General features: G+C 33.9%; 1 protein-coding gene across 2 annotated transcripts; it reads left to right on the forward strand.

Annotated features, from left to right (window-relative positions):
• The first annotated feature begins 2,531 nt into the window (after positions 1-2,531).
• LOC132702839 (digestive cysteine proteinase 3) lies at positions 2,532-17,780 on the forward strand. 2 transcript variants are annotated; one of them, XM_060671670.1, is made up of 11 exons: positions 2,532-2,725; positions 8,473-8,569; positions 8,842-9,065; positions 11,276-11,402; positions 13,327-13,442; positions 13,494-13,721; positions 14,763-14,945; positions 14,997-15,123; positions 15,174-15,282; positions 15,342-15,529; positions 17,518-17,780. In XM_060671670.1, exons 1-11 carry the CDS (start codon positions 2,683-2,685, stop codon positions 17,702-17,704), a joined length of 1,629 nt encoding a protein of 542 aa, XP_060527653.1. In that variant the 5' UTR covers positions 2,532-2,682; the 3' UTR covers positions 17,705-17,780. The 2 variants fall into 2 exon arrangements, with proteins under 2 accessions (XP_060527653.1, XP_060527645.1); XM_060671662.1 differs by having other exon boundaries at positions 13,327-13,721.
• The last annotated feature ends 413 nt before the right edge of the window (positions 17,781-18,193 follow it).

The raw sequence follows: 18,193 nt of genomic DNA on the forward strand, positions 1-18,193 counted from the left end.
AAAACTTCTAGATTCCTCCTGCGTCAGTTTTTGTTGAGTCGAACTTGCTGACGTTTCGTCAATCATCCGGTTGGCTTCTTCAGAGCTTAAGTGTCAGTTGAGCTCTGAAGAAGCTCAGTTCGACTAAACAAAAACCCACGCAGGAGGAATGTAAAAAGTAAAAGTGTAAAAGAATTAGAAATGCAATGTCAAAAGAAAAACGGAACTGAAAGTAAGTCAGATATAATAAGCCTCAACCTAAATGTGGATATGGAGCGTAGATTATATTGCATATAGAATCTTGAGGGTCGCTTGAGACTCGGTGGTCGATTAGTTGAGTTTTGCGATATTTAAAATTTTTTGTTATTATTGAACTATTTTAATTTTTACATGCAATAACGGAAACGGAAATGATGCCATCTATTGGGCGACAGTCAAAAGCGATATCGATTCTCGGATCTAGCCGGTTCGCATGGACGGTTTTTGAAGCGAAATCTTCTCAAACTTCATCCGTTCGATAGCGTCTGCTTTGCATTTTCTTACAAGAGTTCCATTTTTTCACGAAATGTGAATTAAAAAAAAGATTTAGTGTTCCTTATCTTTTATTTATATTTTGATTCATAAACCGAGATAGTACTAAAATGCAAATCCGTAATAAATGCTCTGCAATGCAACCGTTTCCAAAGTAAGATTTTTAGATTTAAAAAAGTTAAGAAAACATAAAAATTTTATTCGATGTATACTAAGAAAATGTTCTACTATTTCATTAAGCATAATCCATAAAATTGCAAGTACATGTGACAACTTCGCAAGTAGTGAAAAACTGTTTTAAAAAGAAAGAAATATTTTTGCACTAAAATCAATGCCAAACTTATTATTTATTATCTTCTCCTGCGTCGATTGTTGGTCAATAGAACTTGCTGACGTTCGTCAATCATCGTTTCTTTTTTTCAGAGTTTAACTGAAACTGGTTCGCATTCTACTTCTTACCTGCTCATGTACTGTTTAATGGGGCGACACTAAAGTAGGGACATGGAATAACCAATTCCCATAATGGTGAAAGGTAACCTGAGTCGCGGTTAAGATTGTTTCTTTGTTTAGAGCTTTCTGAATTCTCAGATTTTTCATTGGTAGAAGAATTGATTACATGCAAGAATTTTAGCTTAGTCAACTAAGATTTGGTGTGTGTGTTTGAAAACTGCTGAGGAGTTTATTGGTCGTGGTCTTAAGGCTTTCCACGCTCTTTCAGCCTAGTTGTTTTTTCCGTCCAGTCTCTCAAATTTATTCTTTGTCACATATTCATCGAATGCTGTAAACTCCTGGTGTCTCGAACGGAATTTGGTCTTTGATGAAAAAAGATGCTGAGAGATTTTTCGACAAGTGGCAAATCCAGTTGTAACACTATATTTTTTAAGAAATTTTGTTAGTGCTCAGTAATATTCTGAATGTAAGGAAGGACAATATAGACAAGTGTGGGGTTGCTTGTAGAGAAGTGTATTTTCTAACTGAACGCTTAATATCTCCAATGTGGGAATTATTTTAAAGAAAAGCAGACATTAGGTGTTTTAATTCTAAGGCTTTGTAAAAAGAGAGTTGATAACCGATGATTTTTGGGACCGTTAATTCAGAATATCTAAGAATGGGAGATTATTTTTAGTTTCTCATTCAATGGAAAAACGTTTTTTAGGGTGTATAGAAAAAGTGTCGACGACTTTCTTCCCAAAATCTTCTATATCCATATTTCCGATTACTAGTGATAATGGGGAACCCACAGCTGCGGCGTGTGAAGATGAGATGGTTTAATTCTAAATTGCCGGATTTTAATATATCTGAAATAATGTTCAGAGTTTCAATTGTTCAATAAAGTGAATTAATTACAAAACTATCAGTTTTCCTCGTATAGGGTTTTAATACAGAAGATAGACATTTTGTTAGAGAATAGATTGAAGAACCAATATGAGGATAAGATTCTAGAGCAATGCATTCGGGCACTTTTTGGGACAAACTCGACATTTAAAATCATTTCCTGTTTTGGGATAATACATGAGACAAATACATTCGGTAGTTAAGAAGAAAAAAATTGACTTAAGTATTATTTGGATCACTGTGTAGTCCCTTGGCATACCTAATGAGGTTTTGTTACACTACACCGTTCCCTGTACTTTAATAGGAATTTGCAATTTAATTGGAACGCCATATTTGTTCACTTAACGAGAAATGTACTTTTAAATTGCCCATGTAAATGTATACTGAATTTATTAAATACTTTTTGATTAGGTTGCATTTAAAAAAAAATCAAATATTTATAAAGTCTTAACGCTGTGATATACATATTTTGTGATATTTACGTATTTATTTTATTTATTATATTTATTTGACATATTTAGCGGTTTAGTTATATTTAAAATGCAGCCATAACAGACCCCTGCGTATTTGAAAAGTGAAACTTTTTGGAAAACCTTGTATTTTAGCAGCAATATTTTGTTAGTAACCCTGTATCATGAACGACTACCAAGTATCGATCTGCAAACATCAGCTGGTTGCAGCCGGTTAATCCGACGCGGCGGTCAGAAGATAAACAGTATAGAAAGTTATCAAGAAGACATATCGTGGAACATTATTTATTTATCAGTCGGTTGTCGACATTTACTATAAATATATTAAGCAATTGCGCTTTGTTAGTCAAAAAGTGCCTGAATCGATATGATACGTAACGTTGCTGCGATTTCAACCATTTTACTCCTGGGTAAGTAGATATTTACCCACTCATTACGAATAAACTTAACCGGCTGCATGTGAGGCAAGCTGCATAATAAAAATAATATACAGCCAGAATATAATTTGCTAATACATATGGCGCGTTATTATTTTGCTTATTGTTTGTTTTATTTGTTTTGTTAAAACAGGCTGAGTATTATTTAGTTAAATCATTTTTTAATCGAATCGAATTTTAGACTTACCAATTGATCATGTGAAGTAAATTTCATTTAGATTTGCGACAAAAAGCGTGAACACCTATCACAAAATTCTACTTTGCTTTTAAAACCATTATTAACGCATTAGGTAATTAATTATTATATGTAATACACACAATTACTTCAAAAATGTACTCTGAGTTGGTATACCACAAAATAAAATTTAAAACTTTGATTGGAATCAGCCTATGCAAATATTTACTGAAATATAATATAATGCTAAACAATAAAACAATTTGGAGTATGATACAAAGTGTTTTTCGCAAGCAAGGTATATTTTTCTACAACCATTAGTTTTGTGGACGTGTTTGAAAACATCACGAATATATTCACTGCAAAGTCTGATATCATCAAAATAGACAAACGTCTAAATACTATCTGTGTGCCTGTGCCTACCGAAAATCCTCGGACCTGTATGCCGGAAACGTTCAAAACTGTCGCTCTTGCCAAGTTGTAATGCATAGAGGAAAATATTTGTTTTATAAATAAAGCAATATTAAAATTGTGTTATTATATAAAAAAAAAGTAATTGTTAATGGTAAGGTGAAGGTAAAGTACAGTTAATTAACGACATATCCATAATTTATGCTGAATAATAAGAATTTAATTGCAATAAAATTTTACAGCACGTTTTAAATCTGACTCAAACTTAAAATCAGATTCAACGTTGGGAGTATCCTCTACCAAATAAATGCTTTCTTTTCTTTTTTAATGTTTCATCTCTCATACTTAAATATGCATTTTCAAAAGCCCCACCTTGCCCAATATGCTTGTTGTAAAAATTGTTAGTTATGCCCCAAACTTAGTCTATGGCGCTAAAACTGCAATAATACTAGTAGAACTTTGTCGCTATTTTCCCCAGCCCAATGTTCAATCAGATATTTAGGTGGTGGCTTATTTCTTAAACAAGAACACAAATTCAAGAATAGAATCTCGCTAGTTCAATGAATAGTTTAATTTGGTAACATCCTGTCTAATATCTAATACTGAAAATTGAATTAGCCTATTGCGATATCTATACGTTAAGTCAGCGGGTACAACGACCGTTGATCTACAATTGTAGTTTTGCTGATTAATGTTCAACCAATATACATGTTGTCCCAGTAAGGGAAACGAGGGACAATATTAGTGAAACGGAACGTCCTAGAAATAAAAAGAACGAATGATATAAATCTGCCAAGACAAAATTGTCGAAATTATTTTCGTGTCTCTGAAACGACCACCAGGGGACGTAATTATCATCTTCAATTTTAAAACTCAGTTTCTACAAAAATTTCAGTGACAATGTTCACTATTTTAAAGTTGATAAAAATCCAAATCTTTTTTGATTGATGCTTTTTGCTCTATCTCTGCAAGGAAAATGGTGAAGGCATTCGAACATCTTAAATAATTAACCATATCTCAAAAAAGGCTTACATATTTTAATAAACTCGGAGTTCTTAAAAAAGGATTTTCCCATCAATTGTGCTATCAGAAACGCGATCGTGATTGCTCAATTTACCACCAGATGGAGATTTTCTCTAAAAAAAGAATATTACAAATTACAAATAACACCGTGAAAACCGCATCCCAATATCTTGATCCTAATCTAAAATATGAATAAAAGAATTTAACGCTCATAAAAAGGATTTTGGGAGTTCTACTGGCAATTCTGAGATTTTGACAAGCGTCAATTTGTCGTTAGGTCAGATATAAACAAAATTCATTTTCATGACAATCTTTATAATTATAAACAAATTATTTATTTCAAAATACTACTATATTATGCAACAACTTTTTCTACCACCGTCAGTTTTTGGGCACATTTTTGGAAAACAACACCAATACAATCACTGACATGAAAACATTAGATTGCTCCCAAACCCGTGCGGTAATATCCAGGAAATGTCCGAAGTGACTCGGATCCGCGGACACAAACTCACGTGATAAAGTGACGCTTTCCGCACGCTACATCGGTGTTTAAGTGGGCATTTTACAGAAATGAGTAGAAAAAATATGTTTTTTAATAGTTTTCCACATTTCACTACTTAAATAGGTCAATAGTTAATAAAAATCAATTGGTCTCCAATAATAGATCCCTGATAGTGTTGGAGAAATATTTGATAACAGCTAAGCAGATCAAAACATAAATACTATTTTAAAAAAAGGAATAAACATAAATAATAACATTTTATTTTAATTCTAAATATCATTTGGCATCCTAAATAATAAATGAATGTTTCAATTGATAAATTCGAGATAATTCGACATTAAGAACAAAACGTAAAGTGGAATTTTTTCATAAATTTCAATCTTTTTTTATCATTTGGCTCTTATATTCATATTAAGTTGGTTGTTGAGCCCTTATTTGACTATGTAATGACAAAATCTCATATTATTGCATTTATTCTTTTTCCAGATTTTTTTTTTTTGCAATTATGTCATAAAACTCCCCCTGGTGGCAAAGGAAGCGCGTCTCTCATAGTAATCATGTAATCCTGGTTAACAATAGAAGTTTTTGTAGAAATCGAGTTTTAAAATTCAAAATAATAACTATGCCACCTGGCGGTCATTTCAGAAAATAATTTCCAGCATTTTTGATCGATTTACCTTTTTTTATAATTTCTAGGACCATTTGTGGCCTTAATAGCCTTAATAAAGTATTTCGTCGCTGTTACTTTAAGACGTTAGGTTTATTCGCTAGACATTTTCGACATTTCCGATACAAAAATGTACCCAAAACGATTCGTCGCAGTCACTTCTTTAGTCACTCGTTCACTAAACACTGGTCCTGGTGCCCTCTGCTCGTGTCCAATTAAACTTTTGACTGCAATGACGTTTACCAAACTTATTGCCTAATATATCATTAACTCGCTTTTAGTTTCTGAAGTAATTAAATGAATATATAGTTTTGCAACTACACACCGTTTTTACGACATAATTCGATATTTAACTTTGCTAAATTTTTATGCAGGTCTAACCGCAAACCTACCTCGCTTGGGTTTTCTCTCTTTAACCCTCAATAAATAGATTCGCAATTCCACAATGACGTTCCAGAACCGTATTTCGGTACTTTGTGCATACAAATGCTGAAAGCTGACGGATTTGTGTAAAGTTGAATCAGTGGGATTCGTCGATTATTATTAGTCCATGCAGTGAAAAATCCATTCCTACTTTAAAATGTTTATTACAAATTTAAATTAAAAAAATTAAAAAAATAAATTTTGCTATAAAACAATGTTAGAACATTTATTTTAAAAAAAGTTATTCAACATAAAAATAATCACTATCATCACTGTACTCGCCCCCCCCCCCCCCCCGCCCAACAATAATAATTAATTCTGACAAGAGTCGACTTCTGTAAACATTTTTCCCAACTAGAAGCAGATATTTTTTCTACTTCACTTCTAATTAATTCTGTTGCCCCAGAACTAAATTGTGGCTAGGTGTTGTTTCTTCTTAAACTCGGTTTCAGCTGTCACCATATCAGTCCTATCGGATTAAAATTGTAGTGATATGGTAAAAGACGGACAACGTTGGATCCCCGCTCCATGGCCAACTTGTCCACATTATCAGACGTTCCCGTCTTAAGAATTGCCAATAACTGCTTCTTTGTGTACGATTTTTCAAAATACATATCATTTTCAAGCAAAAAATGTTAAATGACTTCTTTACTCGATGATGAATTCGGTATTTTTTCCGATTATGCAAAAATGGTAGGTGGCGTTGTCCATCACGACAACACTGTTTGGTGGAATATTCATTTTTTAAAGATGTCTGTTGCCATGTTTTCGTGCTTCTTTGACATCTTTTGCAGAAAGCAACAAAGCGTTATCTACCCAACGAGCTTCAGAGCCCTCATATGGTATGATAGTTCGTTTGCCCCGCAAAACTGGCACATTGGATTTTGTCTTCCACTCCGCAATTCTTCTTGATTCCATCAAAACTTGTCTCTTATTGATGTTTTTGTAATAAAAGCCAATTCTTCGTACGAACACACGCAAAGTCTCTTGGTAACAGTCAATGTTCAAAACACTACGCAACTCTTCATGTAAAGTTTTAATTTTTAAAACAATATTCTTCTAATACGCATCATATACAACCGTCTCATTATTCCGGTGCATGTCAAGTAGACTTTTTGGAACCCCACGATACTTCCGCGTTTTTCTTTCTCGGACACCATTCATAACTATGTCACGTACTGTGACATACGATGTATTAGTCATCTCGGACGTTAATTTTGTCACTCTACTTTCCCAAAATGTCGATTTCAGAAACACAAACACATTTGAAATTATAATTTTGGCAGCAACCGGCAAATGTGTCCGAGTCTTGAATCCATTTGAAATTGACGTATGTTCATCTTCAACTATTATTACGTAATCGATCACAATCTCAACTTCTTCGTCGTTGGACATTGCAAATAACTAACAAAATTGAATAATGTTAATATTTGGTAAGAATTAAATTGTAATAAAATGTATATGGTACCTCAATAAAAATGGCACACTGAGTCTTGAAGAACAATTCAACAAGAGTAAGTTGATAATTGCTAATTACAATCACAAGACGGAATAGAAATAACTAAAAAAGCTTCGACGGCTAAGAAAATAACTAACCAAAACTGACAACATACTCCGATTTCACCAACCCCCACAAACCAACCATTTGGATTTAAAACATCCATTATAAATCAATTAACTACATAAGATTTTGTATGCCTTCCCTAGGAAAATAGTTTAGAGTGACTATGTTAAACCCTTAAATTGGAAATCAGTTTAAGCTTTCTAATGTGCTTTTAATATCAGCTATCTAATGTGCAAATTCTACTTGAAATCGAGCTACCTGAAGCAGGAACTATTTTAGGAAGATTTATAAACAGCACACTAATATGAATTAATATAACAGTTTAGACAGCACGGCACAATCTTGAATTCATAGATTCTTAGTAGAAGCACCAGATAAACACTTTCTTTTTTTTATGCACATTCCAAACATCAAAATAAATAATCCAAGGTAAAAATAAAAACAAATTTAACCAACAAGTCATAGACAAGTAGCTACTCCTGTTTTAACTACCCAACTAAACTTGTTATTCTTGTTGTCGCAGTTCAGCGACCTTCGACATGGTTTTTGGAGGTCGTCTCAAGTTCTGAATGATGCATTGAGAATTCCATGCAGAATAAAATTAATATAACTGACAAAATTTAATGCAGATATGGTATTATAGCTGTACGCTTAACATTAATATTTAAAAATAGTTTTTACTGTGCACTAATTTCGGGTTGGCAAAAAAATGGTTATAAAGATTAAAATTCTATATTATGCAACAAGTTTGGTAAACGCCATTTTAGACACAAATTTCGTTTGGCACTATCACAATCGGAGCTAGTATTTTTTGTGTGTCCAGTAAAAGTCTATTCATATAATAAAATGCCTCTTTCGAGACTTACAGTACAGTACGCAAACTATTATATTTTTTTACAAAACAATTGTAAAATGTAAGTATTTTATTCGTACATTTTGGTTTTTATTTCAGTAAATGGTGCTGTAGTGCCAAAGTGGAGCGAAACATATAGAGTTAAAGGAATTCTGCACATTCCTTACGCAGAAATCGATGAACCTTTTTTCGCTTGGTAAGTCGAAAAAAGTCATGCAAAGCCCTTGAGAGTGTAATAAACCCCAATTAAATATGCAATAATAATCTGGTAGTATATCAAGTTAACCTTAACCAAAAAAAATTTTGTTTGCGATGTTTCTTGTTTCTCGAAAAAGTAGCATCATTGAAAAATGCAGACCCGATTCACCGGCAATCAATCAATCAATCAACTATATTTGCGCCACATAGTTACTTTTATAATTTTAACTGGTCTAATATCATATTTGTTAACTTTGTGTTTTGCCGTAGGTACGACGGACCTGATAATCAATCCAGAATCGATTACTACGGAGAAATGGCGAAAACATATCAATTATCAGGAACATTTGGATACGGCACCAGTGTGAAAATAGTTCCGGTAACCACGGAAGAAAAATTGAATGCCAAAACTTGCCTGCAAGTTAACGGCTCGTCGGAAAATCCGATCGGCGTTCAAACGGTGTTACCCGATTTAACCAATTTTCAACTAGCAGGTATTAAATAACTATTACTTTTCGCACCGAAAATGACATTTTTCGCGTCTTGTAGAGCGTTGGTTTCCAGATTTTTTTCTCTTATAGGCTACTTTCAAAAATTTTGTTAGTTCCCGTGGACCCCCTGCAGCTACATTTCTAACATATTCCATATAAATGTAGACGTCGAGTCTCCCTCGGACCCATCAGGATCCACCTGGATCACTTTGGGAACCACTACTGTAGAGTAATAGTTCACTTTTCATATTTTTAGATTCTATATTTCTGACAAATTTGCATTATTTACAGCGAGTAACTGCACCAGGCAGTTATTTTTCATATTTTCCGCAATTAAGGCTCGTATTTATATGCCAAGAATTTACGTGAAATTCGCGCAAATATATACACACTAAAATCTCGAAATATGCAACAATATATATCTTTTTTTTTTTGAAGAAGCTTCAGCAGGCTGTGGAACTTGTAGGTACACATAATCTGGATTTCTCCTGCGGCGGGTGTGGGGACTAGATGCAAATATTTTGGTCTTATCGAATAAAATCTGATGACCCCTTTCCCAACAATGTTCAGAAACCGCTGATGAAGTTATTTGTAAATTCTTACTGATCTCTGATGTTTTTCGACCTATTTCGCCGATGTATTCTTTGTCACAGCTGAATGGTATGCTGTAAACACACCTGCCAACTATATGTTTTTCAAAATTCTTGACTTTTAAAGATTTTCTTATTTCAGTTTGCAATTTGCAGTTATCTTAGTGTGTGGTGATGTGGTGGTGTGTGTTCTCCTATAGCCTGGTTACAAATTGAACCAAACTTAGTCCTTACTCCGCACAATATCACACAAGAAAATTCTGAGCTGATTGATACGTTTTCCTTTACTGATCTCATGCAGTTTAATAGTATAACTCTTTTTATGATGACACTACCGATGACGATGTAGCGGCAATATTTGTAGTTTGTATAAAAATTTGTTTTCGATTGCGTCCTTGCATTCTCTCTTTCTCTTGTCACTTACTCTCAAAAGAGTATAGTGGCATCATGTCTCAATTGCTCGGATCGTAGTTCTATATCCTTATTTGTCTTGAACTTTCCTGCAGACCGTGAACAATGATTTTTTTGTTCGAAGCACCCCGCGCGTCGTAAATCTTCTTGATGGTCATTTGCCATTAATCTTTCCCTCCACAAAAAGTTTTTCCTAAGAACCAAGGGTTTTGATTTTGTTAACTTCCTGCCATTAAACGACAGACTCTTTGGTATCAGACTGATGGAGGTCCTGGTCAAAGAGCCGCCAGGCTCAACGAATATTTAGATAGAAGTTTTCCACGAAGACGGACACGGCGCCGTTCAGAAGTACTGTGGTCACCTAGGTCATCGAACATTACAACAGAGAGATTTTTTTCTTGTAGGGTCATTTGAAACGCTACCTCAAAGTTAAAATCATTTTTGTGCAAAAAGACGTGGGACAATGTGGAAACCTAGGTTTTTGAGTCATTTAGTTTCACTTAAGTTGTAACAATATTTTTATACATCATAAAAGTAGTTCTCTTTATATTTTTTATTAAGTCATAGTTAGTCTTAAATGGTTGCTATTTCTTGTTATAGCATATCTTTACGACTGTTATGTCCAATATACAAATATTCTTGTTGAAATTTATTTTTTCACCAAGCAGGACCTGTTAATAGGCACTTTTGTTCGCAAAGTTAATACTTAAAAAAAAAACAAGACAAGGCTGCATTGTGCCACTGATACAAACTGCCTTACACCGCACTTTGGATTGACCTTCAATCTCCCAAAATGCAAAGCAGCACAAGCAAAATAATAATAAGTTTTGCTACTCCCATGTTTTCCGAGGTACACAGTCACGACTTTCCACAGTAAGCCTTGCTACAGTCAACAAAGCACAAATAATTTTTTATATACAATTCAAATGCTTTTTCTATTATTTGTCTTACATGCATCCTGTCTTTGCATTAAGCATTTGGAAATACCTGAAAACACATAGGGGGTGTATTTCTCCGCTTACTTTGAAAAGTTTACCTCACCGCTATACATTTTTTCCACTTACCCCGCCCTTGTCCTGTTTCCTGGCTGTTTTACCATAATTTTCTTACTAACGCGTTCCGAAGGTATTTTGACTAGAGCCCATTCAAGTCCTTTAATTGAAATGAGGTCATTACAGTACAGGACGTAAACGATTATTGTTTAAATTGTAGGCAATGACAACTTGGGTGAAAAGTGGGAACTGACCACGACTATCGGTCAAAAAGTGAACAAGTACAGCTTATGGGTACGATACAAAACAGACTCCCAAAACAATGCCAAAATAGCTATTCCCGTAAGGTAGAGTATACAAACCGATATTCGCATTACTAATATTTTAGCACCATATATACGTATTTTTGTACAACTTTCAGAAATATGTCTTAGGAACATACTTCTGGAAATATGTCCTGAAACATTGCAAATATATGGAAATGTTGGAAATATATGAATTTAAAAAAATGAATTATAAAAATCATAACAAAACTCCTCAAAACAGAGAATACTTTGCTTAACTGCTCCGTTATTAGTAAGTCTGTTTCTCTTATTGGATGAATATGTTATACGTAATACTGAGTTATCATAACTTCTTTTATTTCCAATTAACTTGCCGCTTCTTTAACAGTAATCTGCTATTTCATTTATTATTTCTTGTTCCTTTATATTGGGTTTATTTTTTGATATAAAGACAATTTGTGTTTCATCAAGTTCAGAACCTTGTGATCCTATATTTAGTAATTCTGCTGCATAATAACCTTTAAAGCAAATTTTTTCTTTTATCAACAAACTCCAATTGGTATTTTTCTTCGTCTTCAAGTGAAGACAATGCAAGGTTGTTCTGAACTACCCTTTTAATATCACAAAATGCTTTTACGGCAATGTAAATAGTCATACAACTTTTAGCCCATAGGTTAAAAATGATAATAATATTGAATTCTAGATAAAAAACAACGGCAACAAATCCAATTTTCACTTTTCTAATAATCTTTAGTATTATCGAGATACGAAGGGGTTCCAAAATCATTCCGCATCTCAAAAATCAAAAGCGATGTAGTCCGTAAAAACATCGAAAAATGGACGCCTGCTATTGATTGACGTTAATAAAATTGTTGAAATTATTAATAATTCATTTTTTGCATAATTCGCATTATATAAGGTTGTTCGGAAAGTCATTTCGTTTTTTCCCGTCAGAGGACTTAATTACGTTTTTTCGAAACCAACTTCACACTTAAGCCGCATAACCATTATATGTCTTGAGAGCTGATATTGCAAGGCTTGTGTGTGAAAAAGTTCTACATATTTTACTTTTTTACTTCAGAAAAGGTAAAAATACTGTCCAAGCGAGAAAAAAATTGATGGATGTATATGGAGAAGGCGTGTTAACAGTACGCCAGTGCCAGAACTGGTTTGCAAAATTTCGATCCGGCAATTTTGATGTCGAAGATGCACCACGGTCTGGAAGGCCGGTCGAAACTGACAAAGATGCGATAAAGGCATTAGTTGATGCAAATCGGCGAATAACCACACGAGAGATCGGTGAGAGATTAAATTTGTCGAATTCGAGTGTTTATGGCCATTTGAAAGGCATGGGCTTAACCTCGAAGCTCGATGTGTGGGTGCCCCATGTCCTTACGGAGCGAAATTTGTGTCGTCGCGTTGACGTGTGTTATTCGCTCCTCAAACGTCAAGAAAATGATCCATTTTTGAAGCGGATTATTACTGGGGACGAAATCTGGCGCCTTCCGACTACTATTTGTTCCGGTCCCTGCAAAATTTTTTGGATGGCAAAACCTTTACCTCAAAAGAAGATGTTAAAAACCACCTGAACCAGTTTTTTGCCAGCAAGGACCAAAACTTTTATGAGAGGGGAATTATGTTACTGCCAGAAAGATAGCAAAAGGTGTTGGACCAGAATGGCCAATATATAATTTAATAAAATATTTATTCATTATACGAAAAATGTCTTTCATGTTCCCCAAAAAAAAACGAAATGACTTTCCGAACAACCCAATAAAAGAATAGCGCACCTATAAAATGTGAAAAAGTGCAGCGGCACCACCAAGGAGTTTTGCTACAAAGAGTTTTCCAATTTTCCATCATCTTCCCTAGGAAATGAAGACATTTTCATTCGCCCAATATGTTTTGTTCTTGGTTGTACTTTACGATAGGAGTAAATACTTTAACTGTACACATCAATCGAACCGAATATATACTACCTTTGCAGGTACGAAATGCGAGGCTATAATTCGTTGCTGGGTAGTCACTACGACCACTATTATATTGAATATTTCGACTTCGACATCAGCAGCATTCCCGAACAGACATTCCAGATCGATCCCGGCAAGTTTCCTGATTGCGTTAGTACACAGTTTATAATAAATGACATTTCAGCACTGACATGCAGTAGCTTCCCGGGTCCCGGTGATAAACACATCGCTACTTTCAACCCCATAGCGGAGTTCATAAGACCGGAGCAACAAGGACACGTTGATATAGAGTTTGACAAGTTTGTGAAGAAACACAGCAAACACTACGTCGATGCGTTGGAAGAGATAGTTCGAAAGGAAGTATTCAGGCAAAATCTACGTCTGATTCATTCCGTCAACAGACAAAAAAGAGGTTGAGCAAAAAGTCGCCATTATTTTCCGTTTCAATTTATTAAAATTCTAAAGTGTTCGTAAACGTTCGGATATTTATGAAGGCCCGGAAAAAACTTATAAAAAATCATTTATTTAAACTGTATTTAAACTGTACAGTTAAGTAAGATGAGATCAATGAAGCGTCTATGAAAGTTCATCTAATAGTTTTCTACAACGAGTTTTATAAACAAAACTTTGGTTAGTTTTGCATGCACATCAATGCTAAGGTGGTTGCTCTGTGAGGAGAAAACCCTGTCAATAGTTAATTCTTTTGTATTTGTTAAAATTAATCAAATCGCAACATCTACGTACGTTCACGATCATTCAATATGTGGTAATTTTCGGTGTTTTATGCCGAGATACTTCCTGTTCCTGGAGCGTTAAGAATATACACAGTCATTTTTTAAGGATCCAGTAAGACTACTAGTCGTTAATTTGCATATGTAGTGTTATTCAACCAAACTAAACTTATTGTATGTAATCAATTTTTTTATCAAATAAAAATCCAGTAACCCATAACAATCTCTAACTGCCACTCAGGTTTTGACCTTTCCCAATATGAAAATCAGTCAATGTTCATCAGCTTTAGCTCCCTACGCCTCCAGCAGTATATAAAGAAGTAAGGGTTAGAATGCAAAACAGTTTCAATTATGTTCTGAGGAAGCCAACAGGATGATTGGCGAAACGCCAGAAAGTTCAGTTTCTCTAACAAATCTAACTTACCTTCAAAGATTTCATTTCTGAAGGCTGAAATTTCTCCGGAATTTACAACTAGCATGCACTTCGGATGTTTCCGGTACAGGGTAACGTTTGTCGAACTAATGATCCTAGAAAAAGTAGTTTGGAACACATTGGTAAACATCTTCTGTGTCTGATTAATAAGTACTCGCTTCGCTTGTGCCAAATTAAATTCATATAACAAATTATATATTTTTGGCAGGTATTTTAACCCGATCGCCATGACATATTACTGAAATATTACCCAAAAATGTAGTAATGATGAATTCGATCTATTTTCTAGGTTATACCCTTACGGTAAACCACCTGGCAGACAAAACAGAGAACGAGTTAAAAGTGCTTAGAGGAAAAACCTTCTCAGGGGTTTACAATGGAGGATTGCCGTTCCCATACAAAAACATCAAGTCATCCGACTTGCCCGTTCAAGTCGATTGGAGGTTATATGGCGCTGTAACACCCGTAAAAGGTTTTATCAAAGATTTTCACTCATCACGCGATTTTCATTGATGTATTCTAGATCAATCTGTCTGTGGTTCGTGTTGGTCTTTCGGAACGGTTGGTGCAGTTGAAGGCGCATATTTTTTGAAAAATGGAGGAAATTTGGTGAGGCTTTCCCAGCAAGCACTGATTGATTGCTCTTGGGGGTAAGCATTGTGAAAATCTACTAGAAAAACTTACGTTTTATACATTATAGATATGGCAACAACGGCTGCGATGGAGGCGAAGACTTTCGAGCTTACCAGTGGATATTGAAGCATGGAGGAATTCCAACGGAAGAGGATTATGGCCAATATTTAGGACAGGTAATGAAGTATAGCTCCTAGTATGTAATTATACCAAAACAAATATTTTTGCTTTTCAGGACAGCTACTGCCATGCAGACAAAGTTCGGAAAGTAGCCAAAATTTCCGGCTGGATCAACGTTACAACAAACGACGAGAATGCTCTCAGGCTCGCCTTGTTCAAACACGGGCCAATTAGCGTTGCTATAGATGCGAGCCAGAAAACCTTCAGTTTCTACTCCAATGGAATTTACTACGACGAAAACTGGTATACATCGTTTTATACCAACTTGGTAGCATAAGGTCATAAATAGAATGTTTTTCAACGCATAAATATTGGAAAAAATCAATGCGATTGCAAAATAATTGACAATATGGACATGACTACTGTGTAATTTGTTTTAATCTATTAAATTTTGTAGTAATCAAACGCCTGAAAAATATTCGTAAATTTCATAAATTTCAGCTACTAAAATAAAAATTTCAAACAAAATTGGGTAACAGAACGAGAAAATTACATGTGTAGAAAAGATACCATCCATGATACGGACCCAAGATATACCAAGAAAACTGTGGGCAGAATAGAAATGCTGTAATTCCTATTAAAGATCTAGCAAATATTTTGGATCATATGATTCGTTATTGATTCAGAGGTACCGTCCTGTTCATTAAAAACCCGTAATTTGTGATGGTGTAAATAGTCCTTTTTTATTATAGGAATTTAATTAAAAAAATGCATGGCGTCAGTTATTGGTAAACTTCTAAAAGTCAAACATTTTAAAATCACAAATCGTGGGAAAAATTGAAAAAGATGGCCAATTCGTGCCGTAGCTCAATTTTGTTGCTAACAGTTATAGAAATTAAAAAGCGTTAGGAGCAAGAAAAGATCAGAGGTTAGTACTGAAGAAAGAAGAACTGAAGCTAACAGCAAAACGCGGAAAAGTTCGGGAGGTGGACGTACCTATAACAACCCAATTCAACAGAAATATATACCATACCAACGGAATGGCTAGAATCGCCCTTTATCCGAAAAAGGAAAATGCGATGAAACGTGATGATATCGTACAATCAGCTTGATGAGTCACACGCTGAAAGTGTTTTTGAAAGCTATACGCTGCAGAGTATTTCAAAAACTGGAAGACAATATCTGAGATATTCAGTTTGGTTTTAGGACGCATTATTTGTATACAATATCCTCATAAAATGCTGTCTCGATGTCAATCAGGAAGTTAACGCCTATAAATTACAATAAACAGTTTGATAGAGTGAGGCATAACCAGCTAGTAAAAAAAATCTTCTATCTGGTTCAAATAATACGAGCACCAAAATATGAGATACTTCATTTGATAATCCAAAGGAAGATTGTGAGCCCAAGGATTGGGAGAAGGATATTGCAGAATCTATGACAATGGATCTTCTCAGAGCAGCGATTTCTAAGGTCAGAATTTCTATAATACTGACAAGCCTCTAATAATGGAGAAGAAACATGAAGAATAAAATGCTATTATAAATAAAAGTACTAACGTTAGAACTTCAGCTTTTGTTGTAACTTGTTCTTTGGTTTTGCAATGTCATTATCCATGAAAACAAACAAATTCTTTCTTTATTAGCAACTAGTCATTCAAAGATATCGATATATACCTCTTCCTCTGCAACACGTTATTAAAATGTGTAGTTTACAGTATGCAACTGATTAATTCATTGAGGTACAATTTTCTGTCAAGATTCTGTAGTTCATATGAAGTTTTAATCAGATCATCAAGCTCGTGCGGCACAGCGTTGCAGTCATTTAAATATTTTCCTTTAATCGAAATATTTTATATTGTAAACATAAAAGACATTTATCGCTTACATTATAAACAATGTATCAAAGCTAGATTTTAAAGATATTTATTAACAACTCCATATTAATTGCTCATTTATCAATCAAAATAAAAAAAGATAATGTTCAGCACCTCTATTCCAAGTCACTGAAATCACTAGAATCACTAATAAGTCAAATAATCTCCTGTCCTACCAACTGAATCGAGAACGGGGAATTAAAATTCCCATTATGCTGGTCCGGAGCCGAATATTTACATGGTTGGCGATGGTGGTATTTAGGAATCGCGTCATCGATAACGCAACTAAAGCTTTATTTGGTATGAGCTATATAATATCTACCTTTATCGAATTGTTTAACTCCATATCACTACCCATTTTATTTGATTTGTTTTATACAGGTCGCAATATATTAATGCCATTACATTCTTACAGCAAAAATAAAGAGGACGAACTTGATCACGCAGTACTCGCTGTTGGCTACGGCACCATGAATGGAAAGAATTATTGGTTAATTAAAAACAGTTGGTCCAATTACTGGGGCAACGACGGATACATTCTGATGTCGTCCAAGAACAATAATTGTGGTGTTATGACGACTCCTACCTATGTAGTAATGTAATACTCTCATGAAATTCAGACAATTAGATTATGTTCATTTCTTAGAAATACAGAATGTTTTTATAGTTGTTTTTATGCTATCGAGTCCCATATAACTGTCATTTCCTAAGATTCCAATGGTTACAGTGCAGAACACATTACTGGTTTTTTTATTTTATATATATTTATTTATTTTATTATATGCGTTTAGGTAAAGGACGAGTTTGATTATATATATATATATATATATATATATATATATATATATATATATATATATATATATATATATATATATATATATATATATATATATATATATATATATATATATATATATATATATATATATATATATATATATATATATATATATATATATATATATATATATATATATATATATATATATATATATATATATATATATATATATATATATATATATATGATGACACTATATTCCGGGATATCATATATATATATATATATATATATATATATATATATA

This window comes from Cylas formicarius, unplaced genomic scaffold, assembly GCF_029955315.1.
Source record: "Cylas formicarius isolate icCylForm1 unplaced genomic scaffold, icCylForm1.1 PGA_scaffold_10__41_contigs__length_53128322, whole genome shotgun sequence".
NCBI lineage: Eukaryota > Metazoa > Arthropoda > Insecta > Coleoptera > Brentidae > Cylas > Cylas formicarius.

Excerpts from the sequence above, each read along its gene's own strand:
- LOC132702839 (XM_060671662.1), top strand. The coding sequence starts at position 2,683 with ATGATACGTAACGTTGCTGCGATTTCAACCATTTTACTCCTGG. Across the intron at positions 2,726-8,472 it reads TTCAACCATTTTACTCCTGG|TAAATGGTGCTGTAGTGCCA; the intron begins GTAAGTAGATAT and ends TTTTTATTTCAG. Across the intron at positions 15,283-15,341 it reads ATGGCCAATATTTAGGACAG|GACAGCTACTGCCATGCAGA; the intron begins GTAATGAAGTAT and ends TTTGCTTTTCAG.